Here is an 18,087-nt window from a genome sequence, read left to right as displayed (position 1 = left end):
CCAGCTAAACACCCCTCAGTATGAACTTAAGAAAGTGGGATGCTTTAAAGAATGATTTAACCAGAGTAAACACAGTGATGTTATTTAAAACTTAATAAACCTAAGAACAAAATAACAGGAGAGTCCAGTTTCATCCTGCTGCTTTCCTGCGGTCTGTGGATGGCGCTCAGCGGGGCAGCCTGCCTGACAGAGGGGCCACGGTGCCTGCCAGACTCTGCAGTTGTAAAGAGAGATGCACACAACATCACGGTTTCACATGGGTGGGGATTCATAATTGACATAAGCAAAAAAAAGATTAAAAAAGCTTTTCATTTACATTGCCAAGTTTCTGTGTTTGTTTTCTAGTGATCTCTTTTGGGGAATATAAAGATATGGTTTAAGGAGTGTTTGTGGCACAGTCCTGTATGAATAATAGGGTATTCTATTTCAAATTAGAGGCTGGGGATACAGGGCCAACTGCTATGTTTTCCAGCTCATGTCTTCTTTCTGGTTAGATGGATTAGGGCTAGGGTTAGGCTGGCTGAGAAAGGAGACACAGCACTTCTGCATTTAAATATAATTTTAATTTGGTTCGAGGCAATGAGTTTTAAAGCTTTTGGATTTATAACACACTCACTCAGTTTTATCATACTCTCCTTATCTTCCCTCGTCTCTCTAAAAAGGACGAGTAGGGGCTTCCCTGGCGGCGCAGTGGTTGAGAGGCCACCTGCTGATGCAGGGGACACGGGTTCGTACCCCGGTCCGGGAAGATCCCACATGCCGTGGAGCGGCTGGGCCCGTGAGCCATGGCCGCTGAGCCTGCGCGTCCGGAGCCTGTGCTCTGCAACGGGAGAGGCCACAACAGTGAGAGGCCCGCGTACCGCAAAAAAAAAAAAAAAAAAAAAGGAAGAGTAGAAGAATACAAGGATCCACTAGGGCACCCCTTGGTGCACTGAACTAGAACTTGGATCCCCCTCTGCTCTGGGAACAGAATGAGCAAGGCTTCCTTAGCAGAGTTCAGTTGGGGGCAGGGTCAAGAGGGGACTTCAGTTTTATCCCTAACCAGCAGCTCTTGTTTTCCTTCTCTTTTGCCAAAAGAAGTGTGTGTAGTGGAGGAGCGCCATAGGAACACGGGAGTTCATCCGAGGCTGGGGAGACACTTGGGAGAACACCCCAGGATCCTAGGTGCTGGGGTCTCTGGGCAGGAGAGCAGGCTGGTGGGGAGAGCAGGTATGTTACTGACTTGGGTCCTCGGACTCTTTAATCAATAGAAATTGATGAGACGCCAGACAAGAAATTCAGGCAAGGCTTTACTGGGACTCGTGCTGCAGCACGAGGGAGTGAAAACAAGTAACAGGTACCCTTGCTCGCTCCCTCAGTGGGGGAGAGCTGGTCCCTTAAACGGGGTGAGCGCAGGCGCAGATCGGTGGGTCGGGCCAGAGTGGATTAGGTGGTCTGCCCATCCTCTTGGTGGTGCTGTGTGCAGGGATCATGCGCAGTACCCTGCTTTTGCTCCTGGCACCTGAGAAGTGGCAGCTGGGTTTTGGCCTTTTTGTATCTTGTTCATAATTTGCCCCAACCGTGCATGTGTGCAGTTATCTTTAGTTCCTTATAGTTTCTTTATATTCGGTTGCTCCAGGAGATATTTGTCCAGGTGCAAGCACTGCAGTAATGGGTCCCAGGTCCCCGCCTGTCTCACATGGGCCACCCTGCCTTGAGGTGACCCCATCTCTGAGTGGCGACCCTGCTGCAGCTGGGGCTGCCTCAGGAGCCACTCATACACAAACTCTCTTGGTTGTCCCACACCCTCCCCAAGAGAGTCTGAGGGGTCTATCCTGAGAGAACTAGCTCAGAGTTTTCAGGTACATCTCCAGAGAAAAGGAGAGAGGAACATTTCAGCTTTCAGTAGATAAAAGAAAAAGGATTTTTACAGCCAAATCTGGTGAGAAGAGCAGATCCTGGACAAAATTCTAAAAAGAATTTACTAAAAGAATGACCTTTGATCACCTAAAAAAAGAGTTAAAATTGCCGATCATGACTGTGTGGTCTTGGTATTTGGCAGATATGTTCCCCAAAATGAATGAAATGAAGCTCAGGGAAAATATTTGACAATGTTAGTTGCCAATGAAAAAATTCAAGCTTTCAAGTTAGAAGACTTGTATCCTCTATCATAAGCTTGGCAATTCCCAATACCTAGTAACTTCTGATGAGATCAGTGATGGTATTAACTAATGTGATTCTTTTACATGATAATGAAATGGGTCAAAATTTGGAAGATCTGCATAACTCAGTGAACCAGTGTTTCCCAGAATAGTGGTTATGGAATCACACATGGACAAAACGTCCATTCAAAGTGCAGGACAGATGGAAAACAGTAAGAGATATGGTTTCAGATTCCACATCACAGCTAACCTTTAAGAAACTACTACTTGTCAAGTTTTGGCATGTTATCAAAGTAGAACATCCATAATTATATGCAAGTCTGTTAAATATCCCTCCCTTTCCAATTACATAACTGTGAATGTGGATTTTCTTCATTTATTTCAACCAAGACATATCACGACATACTGAATGCAGAACTAGATGTGAGGATTTACCTGTCTTCTAGTAAGCCAGACGTTTAAAAGATTTGCAAAAATGTAAGACAACGTCATTCTTCCCACTAAATTCTTGCTATGAAAAACATATCTGTTTTTCATTAAAATGTTATTTATTTAAACATATAATGGGTTTACTTAAAAATATGTATTAATATTTTGCAAGTTTCTTGGATTTAATTTCTAATGTCAGTAATCAGTAGATATAACCCACATGAACAAAATTTTTCGGAGTCCTCAATTATTTAGAGTGTAAAGAGATCCCGAGACCAAATCATTGGTTTAAAAAGCACACACCTACACTGTTTATCCATGCATTGACATACGTGTCTGAATGTATATAATGTACATTTTAGAACTTACATAAAAATAGAAACTTGAAGAAGATGAGAAACAGCATTTCAGTGGGTCTAACATCTTTCTGCACTCCCAGGGCCAGACCACTGGGCCAGATGATTAGCATAAGACCGGATGCCTATAAGCCTAAAATGTTAATTCAGTAGAAAACCAGGAGTTTTCGAATTTAAAGGGGAGTATGACCAAAGCCCTGCTGACAAAGTTTTTAGCCACTAGCCGGGTGGTCCCATGGTCGCAAAGTCTGATGACATCAATGCAATGTCCAGACTGCAGCAGTAGAGGTGGTGACCCAGCACAGCGGACGGACTCGGCTGCTTTGAGAAAAGATCCCTGATTAACACACACAAGCTTGGAGGCAAAGAGTATGCCTGGTCTTCAGGCTCTGAAAGACTGATTTATACCCCTCTTTGATGGAAATGCACCAGGGACTTTGAGCTTAAGCCCATCTCAGATACTTTGGCCTTACAAAGGGACTCATTTCAGAACCTAATCTGTTTGCACATCCGAGAGGAGCATCTCCGAAGCCAGCCTGCCTCTGTGCGTGTGCCCTGTGTGCAGCCCTAAGTGGACAGACCACTCCAGGAATAGCTTTGGGGGTTGGATCCATTTCACAACAAGATGGTGTGCCCCTGAGCTGTGGGATCGACTCCTTGTGTCCCAGCAGGGGTCCTGCTGCCCCTGTTCAGGGAAGAAGGGCTGCAGTCTCTCCACAGAGGGAAGCATCCAAGCCCCCGAGGGTCTGGGGTTGAGCTCACCCTTCCAGAGGCAGCTGCTTGCCGGTAGTGATCCCCCGCTTCTGAAGGATGCGTCCTCTTTGTAGATATACTGACACCCCACCCCCACCTTAAGAAGACTACTCCTATCGGCTACAGAGCCATTCTGTCCTTTAAAAAATGATCCCGTCTCTGCAGGGTGATGTGTTGATTTTGTGGAGTTTAAGTCTCTGAAGGCAGCTGTCTTTTCACATAGTCTGCTGAGGGGGGCACTTTGCTGTAACTCTGCCGGTGCTGGAAACATCAGCTCTCATGTCTCTCCCTCTTCTCCTTTGCCTTAGATCCTCTTCCACTATAATAAGTCAGCCTCCTCAGTGACACCACTGCTGTTTACTTTTAATTGTCTGGTTAATCCTAACAGTATTATGATAGACATGAGCAGACATTAAATGGGGAGAGATAAAACACCGGGGCACCAAAGAAAATTAGGATGAATTGCTCAGCTTGACAGCAAAAGAGAAAGGTGATTTAGAAGCAGAGCTGGGTTCAAAACTCACTCACCCGGGTGCTGGGTGACCTTGAGCAGCCGATCTGCCCACCTGAGCCTCCGTTTTCTGTCAAAGTGGGTGTGACACAGTTGCCTGGTCCAAAGTGTTGCAGGTTTGGGCATCCAGCCCTGCTTTCCTCGCATCTCTCACAGCTCTTTGCTTCGGACCGTTAGGCTAATTTCTATGCCCAGAGTGAATCTAGAATTACCGCATATGAATAGTCTAACTTTTGGAGCTTGAATTTGACAGGAAAACATGTGGAGCTTCTAGACTGAGGTCATGGTGGTATCCTATACGTGCTCCACCCTGAGGAGACACCTGTGAAAGAAATCTGTGTCTGTTCTAACTTCCTTATCTGTCTGCTGTGGGTATTGCCTGGGAGGTGGGCCCATCTTAATAATGTGAATGAATAGGGTGAAATAATGTTGGATACATTTTACCCAGGGTAAGATTGCATTGTTCCCAATTGTTCTCATATTTATATTTTCTCTTTTCAGGGATCAGCATCTTCTGGACCCAACTCTGGAATATGTGAAGGTAGGAAACCAGGATTTAACATGTAGTAGGGAGCCTGTGGTAATAGATTTCCCATTTCTAACACAATGTTGCCAGATAATGTCACCGTCTGGCCTGTGTAGGAAGCTGGTTAGATTGAAACCACCAGGATGTAATTTGACTGTTTTGGGCTTTTAGTAATCTTTGCAGGGGTCTTATGTCACCCTATTATAAGTTTACAAACTCTTCCCCTTATCTGAAACCCTGGGGGCTAGATGTGTTTTAAAACTTCAGAATTTTTTAGAAAGGTAATATGGTACATATATATATAACACCCCCAAAGGGAGCTAGGGTCAGCATCCCACAATCAAACCCATTATTTCAGCAGTGAAATGTGAGAATGTTCACATGAAGTGGGATAAATAAACTACAAATGATTTTACCTAGTTCAGGTCACGTTTTGCCACCGAATGAGGTCGGGTTTGTTCTGCTGCTAAATGAATTATTTAAAATTGTCAGTTTTCAGAGTTTTTGGATTTTGGAATGGCAGACAGGAGTTGTGAAGCTGTGTTTACCTTCAGTGGAGGACTGAAGGCTCCCTGAGGCTTCCTGAGTCATCCTTTCCATTTCAGCAGCCACCCTCTTGTTCAGTGGCTAATCTGGGACCATGAGCTGTGTAATACTTTACTTTCCAGTGGGGCTGACATTCAGTGCATCTAAAGACTCAACGCTTCTAAACAATCTTCTGAACAGAAAGAAGTGATGCTTTTCACTTCTGTCCCCCTCCCCCCATTTTTCAGGTGTGTATCTTTGTTTTATTTTATTTTATTTTCGAGAACTGTAATTACGTCTGGCACCTACAACAGAAAAGAGAACTCGGATTTCTCATAACAAAAATATATCATTAAATTTTAGGAGAAATCATGGTACAAGTTAGGACTTAAGGTGCTTGCCTCCTAGGAGCCACATTTTGTCTTTATTATTTCCGCATCCTGGCTTCGGAGTATTTAGGCCTGTTGCTTTTTGTGTGCCTGTGACTGTGCCTGCCCCAGGGTTTTGGCATTTCTTCCCTTTAGACCAGAGAATGGAAGGTCTAAAGCTTCTCCTAGAGGAGAAAACTCTAGTAGCACCACGTGGCCACTTGAGGCCGTCATAATAAAGTTTGTTGGAATGGAGGTGGATTTTATTTTTCCCCTCTCTTCTACCCCCACTATGTCTGAGCTGTAGCTTAACTGCAGCCAGTGTGTAATCCTAAGCCAGCAGGGCCGCTGTGTCACACTCTGGTCAGGGCTTTATAAATGATGTGTCTGCTTCCCTCTTGGATGCGTCACATATGCTTTTGTGCAGGTTGTACACTGCAAGGAATTTGGGGACACTATCCCCATAAACTATGATTTGACTTGACCATAACATAAAAAATGTGCCCTAGACTTCTGCAGTGTGTAAATCACAGCTGTCCTTTAGAACTCACTGCATGCCATGTTCCAGAAACTGGCTATCTCCCACTGCAGGCTCACTCAAGCTGTGCTCACCCGCTCCCCTTACTCCATAATTCAGTTTTTTCTTTCACTGAAGTCCCAGCTTTTTAAGATAATCCAATGATGAATTCTAAACCTAAGCAGAGGCTTTGGGAAGGACTTCCTTACTTAGCGTTATCTAAGCTATTGCATCTCATTCATGAATATTGGTCATTGTGATTTGTCATGTTGACAGAAGAGGTGTGAGGTTGTCGGTGCTTCCATCTAGCTGGGCTCCCCCTGCCTTCCCTGGCAGTGATAGAACTCTTGGTGGCTCAAGGAGTACCCTCTTCAAGGACTCGCTGAGGTGCTCCACAGGTTACTCTTTCCTCCCATCATCATCTGAATCTGGTCAGAGCTTTAGAGATGAAATCTCTACGTCCCTCCTTGATGCATTGCATTTTTTTTTTTTCTTTCTCACTTTGCCCTTGGTTTGGAGGAATGGCTTGGGGATTTGCTGAGTGAATGTAGGGTATTTTCATTTGCCTCCATGGGCATTCAAGCTCTGAAAACACACTCATAGAGGCCTTGGGCCTCAAGGTCTGAATGGACCCACGTGTCAGTTGTCTTGGGCCAGCGCAGGCCCGTCCTAGCATTTCAGACTTAGCTACCCTCTTGAGCTCTGCTGACCAGCCCATGCTTCCAAGCCCTCGTATATCTGTGCCAGCTGGTGCCTAGAGCCTGGAGGGTGGCTGAAGATGATTGAGGGAGGTGAGAGGTGCAGATAAAGTGGATGCAGTTTGGCCCTCTGACTTTGAGCTGTTTCTTCCCTATCATCCCCTTTCTCAGGCACGGACAAACGTATTCTATGTAAAGTATGTTGCCTCCTGTAGGGCCCTTAGGGCCCTTTCTGGTAGAGTCAGAGTTTTAGCAGTTCATTGTGACCTCAGAATGGGGGCGGGGGGGCGGGGAGCAAACGGATCTCTGACTGGGTATCATCTCGGCAGTAGAAGCACCCAGTTGGGGCCAACTGACAGCCGTTCTCATCCTTTTAGGAGCTGCCTTCCCAAGTCTCCCTTACCATGGAGACTTTCTAACCGTCTTCACCTGGTTTTCCCAGTGCTCTGATTAAGAGCGAGGTCTGGGACCATCCCTGGTTCCTCGTGTCTGGGCGAGAGGAAGCACTTGAGCTGACCCATACTTCATGGGGTCATACTTCATGGGGTGATGCGGCTGCTGTGTCGTGGCAGGAGAGAGAGAGTGACTCCACAGTCGTGTCCAGTTTGTACTCTGTCCTCCTAGCACTTCCCACAGTTGGCATTGCTGCACGTCAGTAAGGCAGTGTGAAAGGGGACCCGGCAGGTGGTTGCTAGGTTACGAGGAGCTCCTCTGTGTGAGGAATGGAGGGAAAAGTGCTTGGCGGGGAAGCCCTAGGGCTGTTTGGTAGTTCTTTCATTTCTTCAGCAGGCTTACCTCCTGCTGGAGCCTCCCAGTGGCACCTGGTTACCCTAAGTGATGAATTCCCTGCTTGGATGTGATAAGAAAATTTGAAGAGATCCAAAGAACCCCCAGGGATTTTGGAATCTTATTCTCCACTGTTTCTGTCTCTTTAATTCTGTTAGCGAGGGGAGTTTTCTTTTCTTTTTTTCTTCTTTTTTACCTTTTCCTTGTGTCCCTAGCCCCCTCCTCTCTCCACATTCCCCACTCCCACCGACCCAGTAGCTTAAAAGATGATCATCTTGAAGGTCTGGGTTTAACTGTTTTGTATAGTCATGAGATCCTTTTCTGTAACCAAATATAATTGTTTCTCTTTCACTATATCTGAACAAGACCACTTCTTCCAGACTGGAAAGCAGACACCTCCAAGCAGCTGCACCTTCCTCTTGCTCTTAAGGTAGTGACTTCCGTTAGTAGTGTACAGCTCTGGAATTTTCCTCCAGGTACCTAGCATACCTTACCCTAGATAAAAACCAACTTTTTTTTTTTTTTTTTTAAAAACAGAGGAAATAGCCCTAGGCAAAATTGTTTGTAGAGTTTATCTTCTGGGCTGCTTTACCTGCTTACTGCCCCCCCCCCACCCCGTTTAGTCTTTGCCATATTTTTACTGCCTTTACAATATATTTACTCTGTGTCTAATTTCTTAGACCTGTGTCAGGTAGCTGCTTAGAACATTTGATAAAAAGAATTGTACTAAAATGTGAATACATGGTAATAGCTCAGTGTGTTATCCTTCCCAGATAGCATTCCAATAGGAGACTCCAAGTTACACAGCCCCTAAGACCCTCCAGGGAGGGGAGCCTGGTCCACGCTCTGGTCTAATTAGCAGCATGACCTTGGACTTTCCACCTTCTCTCTGTGGGTTCTGAGGCAGGAGATAGGTGGGTCCCAGGCTGAGCAGCTGGAGTTTGTCCCCTTCTAGGGAGACAGGAGGGAGGAGAAGCTGAGCCCTGCCCAGATAAGGGATAAAGAGACCCATGTTCCTCATCCTCAAAGTCAAGGAGAACTTCCCCACTACACAGGCACAGAAAGGATCCTCGGAGGTCAAAAAAAGGGGGGGGGCACCACCCCATAGTAGGTGATGTCAACCTACCCATATAGGTCTCTTTGCTAGAATCCATCTTGGCTAAGAGATGCGCGCGCGCACACACAGGGGAAAACCCTGAAATAAACCAAATACAGACTCAGAACCAGGCAAAGCAAGATGATTGGCCAAAGGAAACCTGGAAGAAATGCCCCGTAAAAGTGATTCAAACTACCATGAGGGCATGACTCTTCCTCTGAGTCTGCCTGTATGAGTCTATTCACATGTATCCTTTTTCCTCCTAATGAACACTTATTTCACTACTTTCTGTCTCTTTGTGGGAATTCATTTCTACAAAGCTGATGGGTCAGGGCCTTGTCACTGACCACTGTCCCTGATGGTCTTAGTGGCTAGGATTCAGCACTCCCCCTGCCGCCACCTGACTTCAGTCTCTGGCTGGGGAACCAAAATCCTGCTTCAAGCCACCGCAGGCCAAGACCATTCGAGATCGGTTCCATCTTCCCCACAACTAGAAAACCAGGGGATGGGCCAATGTCCCTTCTAGTTTAAGACTTCTAGGATCACCTCTGCCTGTGATAAGCTGGAGCAGAAAGGTTTTTGCAAGGGGTAAGGGGTTCTTAATTAATCTATCACTCTTGATCATAAAATTGCCACATCGATTGGAACAAGGGTGGCATTTTATGTTGTGTCTCAGACATTGAGACCAAGGATGTGGCAGATAATAAGTGCCCACCCATCATATTACCTCAAAAGGTTGGAGATTTACCCGCAACACTCCTACGTTTGCTATTATGATCCCCGTGCTTTCACTTTAGCAATGCCTCTTGAACCTATGAAACCTACTTTCATTTTCACTCTTTATCATTCTTTTCATTTTTTTCCTGGGGCTACTTCTTGAACCTTTGGGAGTTGCCCTCCCCCACCCCATACTCACTAAACTATAAATTTATAGTATTTCCTTTCTTCTTCCTCTTAACACCTATCTTCCTTTTAGATTGAAGATTCAAATTCTTTCTAGCTTCTTCACACACAGCCTTACAGTTATAGTAATAGAGTCTCTTTTCTGAGAGTGGTTTAAAAGTATATTTTTTAGAGGAGGAGGTGATTAGCTACAGCAGAGCTGGGTGGTTTTTTTTTTTTTTTAAGAAGAAATGTTTATTACGGTTTTGTGATTTTTCTTTTAGAAGAAATGTTTATTATAGATTTTTTCATTTTAAAATAAACTGTCCTTAAGAAAGACAAATTGAAAAATAAATATAGCAATAGCAAAGTCGAGAAGACATTGGGAAGCCTGTTTTTTCAAATTAAGCAAGGTGTAGGCAAGGCCAGGCTGTGAACAGCACGGTGCCCTCGGACAAAGCCTGCTCTCCAGGCTCTGCAGTTAGCAAGTGTCAGGACTGAATGCAGCCTTTTGTTCCCATGAGCTCCCTAGTGAACGAATATCCTTTCTTTTGTCGTCAGCCCTGGTCGATTCTTGCTGGAACCACTTGGAGAGCTTTTCTAAGATGATTTGCGGTTTCTGAGCTTGCTTTGTGGGTTAGGAGAAGGGATGGGAGTGGAGCGGTATCTCGAGAGGCGACCAGCGCCCTTGGACTTCTCCTTCCTCTGGGGTGCACACCGGCAGCTCAGGAGCCCAGAGCCACCTGGAGATCGGTCCTTATGGGGTTAACACTCCGAAAATGCTTTCTAAGAGGGTCTTACAGACTTGACAGACTGCCCAAGGCTCAGATCTCAGCAAGGCCGTTTCCTGCAGTCGGCCGGGGCTACATGAGGTCACCCAGCAGATTAAAAGAGGAGTCATTATGCGAATTCCAGCGCCAAGAATAAGTGCCCGGGCTGTGGGAGCCTTGCTGGGGGCGGGGGCGGCGGGGGCTGCAGCGCCCCCCCCCCACCTTTGTGCTCAAGATGGCTGCAGCCATGGTCACGGTTAAATAGCCGTCTTTGAGGAGAGTCTTTTTCTTCCAGCGGGGAAAACAGGCCAGTCTGCTCTGAATTAGCCAGCTCACAAAGCCATGAAAGGGACTTACCAAAACAATGGTGCGCTGTGCATTCCATGAGATTTTAACGAGTTACATGAAGCAGATAATGGCCCGATGGCTGGCTCTGCAGGTTTTTGCCTGAGCTTGCACACCCAGAGAGCCAGCACCGCCCCCTGTGGATGAGAAGGCCAAACACCGCCCGCCATGAGTGGGGAGCAGCTTTGGGGCTCACCCTGGGAGCAACGAAGACAGCTCCCATCCAGCTCCTCCCACCCCACCCCAAAAAGTTCTCTGCAGATATTCTTGGGAGGCCTAATGTTACTGCATTTGTAAAAGCTTGCTGAGGCAGGGTGAGAAGGCAGAAGAATAGGGTTGGAGGACAGGCCTTCATTCAGTGGAATCCTATCCTGCAGGTCTGTGAAAATATGGCCATTTATACAAAGTAAAACCTCATCATGGATACGTACGTCCATTTTGAAATCTGTATGTGAATGCTGATGGTGACATTATTTGTCATTGACAAAAACTGGAAACAGCTCAAGCGTCCTTGGACTGGTGAGCAGATAAACTGCAGACCCACACAACAGCATCCTCTTCAGCCATAAAAAGGAACTGGACTGTTGGATGCAGATAAAACCTTATAGTACAGACAACAAATCAGTGGTTGAAAGGAGTAGAGAGAGAGAGGTCAGCTGCAAAAGGGAATGAGGGAACTTTGGGGCAATGATTGGAATTCCTTGATTGGGGTCGTTTCAAAGCTCACAGAACTGTACGGAAAAGGGTGACTTTTACTCTTGGCAGATTATACCTCAGCTGAGCCTGACTTTAGAAAAAGCAAGCTAAATGCTTATCATAGTTTAGCCCTTAAGTGCTGCCGCCTCGCTAGGGGAAATTTTTGGTTTTGAGATGGGCCACATCAGACTGCCGATCAGATGGAGAAAGTGCTGAGCTTGTGGATACTTTACTGCCTTTGTTCATTCGACAGATAGTTTTGGGCAGATTCTATGTGTTAGTAATTGTTCAGTCGAGTCAGGCTGGGTAGGAGGAAAGTGTCATCAAGAGCCTAACCTAAGATAGTGGCGGTGGGAATGGAAAGTCAGGGCAGGTGCCGGAGGCCTTTTAGAGATAGAATTAAGAGCTGTTTTATAAGGTGTGTTGACAGTTCCCGGCAGGACTTAAATGGAGGTGGTGACAGAGAGGAAGCCACGGGCAATTCCAGAGTTCACACAATGCCTGGCATCTTGCCAAAAGCCAGTAAGGATTTTAGGGGAGGAAAGGAGATTTCCAGTTGGAGACCTTGTTACCACAATGACATTAAGTTAATTCATGAGCAGCTGGGGATATCATTAGCCTGGGGGAGGGGTGTGGGGTGGGCAGTTGGCAAACTACAGCCTGCGACCAAATGTGGCCTGCTGTCTATTGTAGACCCACAAGCTGAAAATGGATATTATGTTTTTAAGTGGGTTTTTAAAAAATCAAAAGAAGAATGTGAAAGTTGTAAAATTCAAATTTCAATGTGCGTAAAGTTTTATTGAAACACAGCCACATCCACTCACTGATGTATTGCCACTTTCTGACTATAATGATGGAGTTGAGTAGTTGTGACAGAACAGAGCCTGAACTAATTACTACCTGTCCCTTTACAGAAAAGTTTTGTAGGCCCCTGCTCTAGAGTGAATGCACGTACACGGTCCTTGTTTTTCCTCTGAACAATACGTAGTAGGCTTTCCACAAAAAATCCCATCTTTCCATGCTGCCTCTTCCATGATGCAGCTGTGAGTCATCGACATCACCTTGACCTTGCCCGATGACACAGCAGTGAGTCCTTGTGCAAGTTGTATGATCTTGCACAATCACAGAGACAATGCTGTTGCAACGCTGCGTGATCTGGACACACCTCAGCATCCCATCAGGTAGACCCGTCTGCTCTGAGCAGCGGCATCTCTCCTGTCGCGTTAGCATCTTCAGCTCTTCTGGGTGAACAGGTGTGTGGAAATAGCTTGAGTCCTGACTGCTCTTGCCTGGATAACTCCTCAGGCCAGATATTGCTCTGCCAGTACAGCCTGAGATGTGTTTTCTCAGTGTCCCAAGTCAGAAGTGAATTCCCCCTAGGCTTCTAAACTTGATGGTTTGAATCAAGGTCAGACCCTGGAGCTGCCCTCTGGAGGTGCTTGAGGGAGCCCGGTGTGGCCTGTGAGTGGAATAAGGGCAGGTTCACATTCATGTTCTGTGCTGCAGCTTTCATCCTTGGCTGAAGGAAGAGGACTCCTCTGAGATCCCCAATAGTAGGAGAGTTGGTGAAGAGACTGGAGAACTAACATGTAAGCAGGGATTGAAGCTTTGGCCTCTGACCAGACTCAGCTTTATAACCGGACTTCGCAGCCATCCTCTTGTGGCCTGTTCACCTCTAAGCTCGTCTCCTGCCATCCACCTTGCTCACAAACTTTTCCATGCTGGTTTTTCCTGCTGCCGCCGGGTCTTTGCCTTTCCCTCAAGCCTGGAAGGTTCTTTTGAGGTAGAACAGCTGAGTGGTTTGAAGAGGGTGCTTGGATGCTGTCGTGGGTTGAGCTGTGTTCCCAAAAAGATGTGTTGACGTCCTATAACCCCCAGTACCTGTGAATGTGACCGTATTTGGAAATAAGGTCTTTGCACATGTGATCAAATTAAGACGAGGTCATGCTGGGTTAGGGTAGGCCTAATCCAATGACTGGTGTCTTATAAGAAGAGAGGAATTTGGACACACAGGGAGCATGCCATGTGATGACAGCGATTGGGGTTGATGTGTGCACAGGCCTAGGAACACTGAGGATTGCCAGTGTTCACCACCACAAGCTAGGAAGGGGCGAGGAATGGTCCCACCTTAGAGGCTTCGGAGAGAGTGTGGCCCTGCGACACCTTGATTTTGGACTCGCAGCCTCCCGAACTGTGAGAGAATATGTTTCTATTTTAAAGCCATCCCGTTTGTGGTAATTTGTTATAGCAGCCCTAGGAGACTAATACAGAGGCACAATCCCACTTAGCCATTTCTTGGTTGTGTGACTTTGGGCAAGTTTCTGAAATTCTCTGGAGCTCAATTTCCTTAACAGTAAATGGGAGCATGTAGGGCTTAAATGAGTTAATGCAAACAAAGTTGTTAGCACAGCGCCCGATAGGTAGATGGCACTCTGGAAATGCTGGTTTTGTAGCTGTCACCCTAGTTCTCAGGTGGCTGGTGCATCCCCACTCAGATTTCACTGCCTCAGAGGGACCTTCCCTGACCCCCCTGCTAAGAGCAGCCTCCGCAGCCTCATTACTCTAAGTATTATCCTCACAGCACTTGTGCCAAATTCTATTTGTTTAGTTAAATACAACAATAACCACTCCTCATTAGAATGTGAGTTCTGAGGGCAAGGACCCTTTCTTGTCCTCTTAATAAATATTTAGTAACTGACTGATGACCATATACAGCCAGATGGGAAGGGCATTGAAATTCAGGGGCGAGGGAATGAGCTTGTCCCAAAGACCTTTAAGTTTCCTGAAGTAAGTCACACACAGATCTCTAAACATTTTCCAGAAATTCTTCAGTGATTTTATTTCACGACAGCAAGGAGGTTCCCACCCCTAACCTCACTCTATCTTCTCTTGCCAACCTGGTATAGTATAAAAACTACAGAATCACTATTGTCATCTTAAATACTCACACAAGTAGGCAAAGGTATACACTTTTTTTTTTTGCGGTACGTGGGCCTCTCACTGTTGTGGCCTCTCCCGTTGCGGAGCACAGGCTCCGGACGCGCAGGCTCAGTGGCCATGGCTCACGTGCCCAGCCGCTCCGCGGCATGTGGGATCTTCCCGGACCGGGGCACGAACCCGGGTCCGCTGCATCGGCAGGCGGACGCTCAACCACTGCGCCACCAGGGAAGCCCGGAGGTATACACTTTTAAAAAGTGGTTCTGGCAACCTCTATGGCTCTGATCTCTCGATCCTCAGCTCAGGGATCTTGTTATCAGCTATGAGGTCCCAGTAACTCATCAACCCGCAAATGAGAGGCCAGACTCTTCAGCACTGGAATCGTTTGCTGTTAAGCTCTGCCCTCTAGTGGTAATTGAATGACACAACAGCACAGCGTTTGGCTGTGAGTTTCTGTGTGTTCTGGGAGCTTTCAATATTAAATGTAAGAGTGTGCCATAGCATTATATTTACAACCTCAGAACTAAGGTCTGTGTTTAAATTATGTAAGAAGGCAAGTCATTTTCATTAGCTCCACATAAGACATTAAAATTGTCAAGGCATTTTATTATTAGAATTGTCTAACGTCCTCGGACTAACAGCTCTAAGACGCTGCAATACTGCATGTGCATTTTGAGGGGGAGTTAGCATCGATCTGAAGTTTCACATGTCATTACCAAGAAGTTTTCTTGGAAAAAATTATATTTGAATTGTGACTTGACAGCTGAAAAAAATGGTGACTTGACAGGAAGGAAGCTGGTATTAGGTGAGGCAGAAGACAGATATCAACATGTTAGAGACTGATGGGGAGACCCCAGCATGCGGGAAAGTGTGTGCCCAGGCTGACTGTGGCAGGAGAGAATAGCAGGCGGAGTCTTCTGGGAAGAGTAGGGACTCTCATATTTATTGAATGGGAAGGGTGAGGAAACTTCAGGTGTTCCTAGGAAATTCTGAGATGGTCAGACGGTTAAAGAGAGCAAGAATGCTGAGCTGGGGAACAATTTGATTGATTGCCAAAAATTGTGTATAACTACATATTGCTTTGCAACTTCCTTTTTTCATTGAACATCATTCCCTGTTAAACATGTGGGTCTACCTCCTTTTTTTTTTTTTTCTTGTGGTGTGTGGGCCTCTCACTGTGGCCTCTCCCATTGCAGAGCACAGGCTCCGGACGCGCAGGCTCAGCGGCCATGGCTCACGGGCCCAGCCGCTCTGTGGCATGTGGGATCTTCCCGGACCGGGGCACGAACCCATGTACCCTGCATTGGCAGGCAGACTCTCAACCACTGCGCCACCAGGGAAGCCCTACCTCCTTCTTTTGAATGGTTATCCAGTATTCCACTGTATGAAATACAATTATATTTAACCAATTTCCTACTGACATTTGGATTCTTGTTAAAAACAGTTTTGCAGTTATTTAACAAATATAGTCATATTTGTTATATATGGCATAGTCGTTTAACAAATGTTTATTGAGTATCTGCCATCTGCTGGTCACTGTTCGAGGGCCTGAGGATACAGCAGTGAAGAAAACAATGTCCATGCCTCTATGGATCTTATATTATGGGGTGGAATGGTGAGAAGACAGAGAAGACAACCGAGTACACCATGTTCGGTAGACATAAATGCTGAGCTGAAAAAAATTCATCAGGGGAAGGAACTACGAAATGTTGGAGTTAAGGGGACGTTGAATTTAAGTAGGGTGGCCAGGGAAGGCTTCACCCAGAGGGCAACTTTCTAGTGGAGGGGCAAGTCAAGAGTGGTGTCTGGGGAATTCCCTGGTGGTCCAGTGGTTAGGACTGTACACTCTCACTGCCAAGGGCCCGAGTTCAGTCCCTGGTTGGGGAGCTAAGATCCTGCAAGTCTCGTGGTCAAAAAAAAGGAAAAAAAAAAGAGTGGTGTCTGATGCGGGGAGGATGTAGCAAGGGCAAGGCCGTGAAAGCCAGAGCTCACCTCTTCCACTCAGGAACAGCTGTGAGGCCAGTGGGGCCAGAGGGTGTGGCCTTGAGGGAGAGTGGTGAAAGCTGATGTGAGAGAATGAGGAAGGGGGACGAGGCAGGTTGCACAGGGCCTGGATGTCCCAGTAAAGATGTTAACTTTTACAGAGTGAGATGGAGAGCCATCTCAGGATCACTTTGGCCTGTATGTTGCTGGCAGACTGTGAGGGACAAGGGTAGGAGCAGGGAGATCAGATGGGAGGCCGTGGTGACCGTCCAGGTGAGAGATGGTGATGATTTGGATCCGTGATGGCAGAAGGGGTGGTGAAGAAGGGGGATTCTTGACATATAATATGAAGACAGAGCCTCAGGATTTCCAGAGGGGCTGGATATGGGTGGGAGAAAAGAGGCGTGAAGCTCAGTACTGGAAGGATACATTGCCTCACTGAGAAGGCTTGGTGTGCATTTGTGCGAGAATTTCTGTAAGATAAACACGTATGAGTAGAATGATTGAGTGTTGGGTAATAAGTCAAAATTAACTTCCTGGCAATTAAGGAGTTTTGTTTCATTTTTCACATTTCTCTGTGTTTCCAAATTTCCTCTGATAATCATTAGTGCTTTTATGATAGTTACTTATAAAAATAGATACTCCTCTATTTATATACCTTAGTCTACTCCACAGATTTGATGCTGAAAACTTATGGCTTAATCAAAATTATGTAAAACAGGTAGGTTAGATATATGAGAGCCTAAGTTTTTAAACTCTTTGGTCTCAAGACCCCTTTTCAATTGTTACAAATTATTGAGGACCCCAAAGAGCTTTTGTTATGTGGGTTTTAGCTATTGGTTTATTGTATGAGAAATTAAAATGTAGGAATTTTTAATGTTTATTTAATTCATTTAAAATAACAATATTAAACCATTATGTGACTATAAATAGCATGTTTTATAAAAAATAATCATTTTCCAAAACAAAATTTAGTGAGAAGAATGGCATTGGTTTACATTTTTGCAAATCTCTTTAGTGTCTAGTCTAATAGAACAAGCTTGATTCTCATATCTGCTTTAGCCTTCAGTCTGTTGTGTTACATAATTTTGGTTGAAGTCTAAAGAAAATCTGGTCTTGCACAGATAATGTAATTCAAAAAGGGAGGAATATCTTTTTTTTATTGAGGTATGATTGACATAACATTATATTAGTTTCAGGTATACGATGTAATGATTTGATATTTGTATATATTGCAAAATGATCACAATAAGACCAGTTAACATCCATCCCCATACATAGTTATAAAAAATTTTTTTTCTGATGAGAACTTTCAAGATCCACTTTGCTAGCTACTTTCAAATATGCAATATAGTATTATTTATTTATTTATTTGCGGTATGCGGGCCTCTCACTGCTGTGGCCTCTCCCGTTGCGGAGCACAGGCTCCGGACGCCCAGGCTCAGCGGCCATGGCTCAGGGGCCTAGCCACTCCGCGGCATGTGGGATCTTCCCGGACCGGGGCATGAACCCGTGTCCCCTGCATCGGCAGGCGGACCCTCAACCACTGCACCACCAGGGAAGCCCGCAATATAGTATTATTAACTATAGTCACCATGCTGTATATTACATCCCCAGCACTTATTCACTTTATAACTGGAAATTTGTACCTTTTGATCCCCTTCACCCATTTTGCCCACTCCTCATCCCCTAGGACTAGTATTTTAATAGCCTTTTCAGATCATTAGAGATATTCTTCTTTGTTATTATACTAAAACTTGAAAAGTTG

The 18,087-nt window shown here is 45.6% G+C and overlaps 1 protein-coding gene across 2 annotated transcripts in view; it reads left to right on the top strand.

Annotated features, from left to right (window-relative positions):
- The window catches only part of BCAR3 (BCAR3 adaptor protein, NSP family member), a 139,353-nt gene that overhangs the window by 55,079 nt on the left and 66,187 nt on the right, over window positions 1-18,087 (top strand). For both annotated transcript variants that reach the window (XM_024751278.1, XM_024751279.1), the window contains exon 3: window positions 4,692-4,731. In XM_024751278.1, coding sequence (XP_024607046.1) covers window positions 4,692-4,731 — 40 coding nt within the window. The remainder of the gene's footprint in view (window positions 1-4,691; window positions 4,732-18,087) is intronic.

This window comes from Neophocaena asiaeorientalis, unplaced genomic scaffold (genome assembly GCF_003031525.2).
Source record: "Neophocaena asiaeorientalis asiaeorientalis breed wild unplaced genomic scaffold, Neophocaena_asiaeorientalis_V1.1 scaffold147, whole genome shotgun sequence".
Classification (NCBI taxonomy): domain Eukaryota; kingdom Metazoa; phylum Chordata; class Mammalia; order Artiodactyla; family Phocoenidae; genus Neophocaena; species Neophocaena asiaeorientalis.
This window is presented reverse-complemented; position numbering and strand designations above follow the sequence as displayed.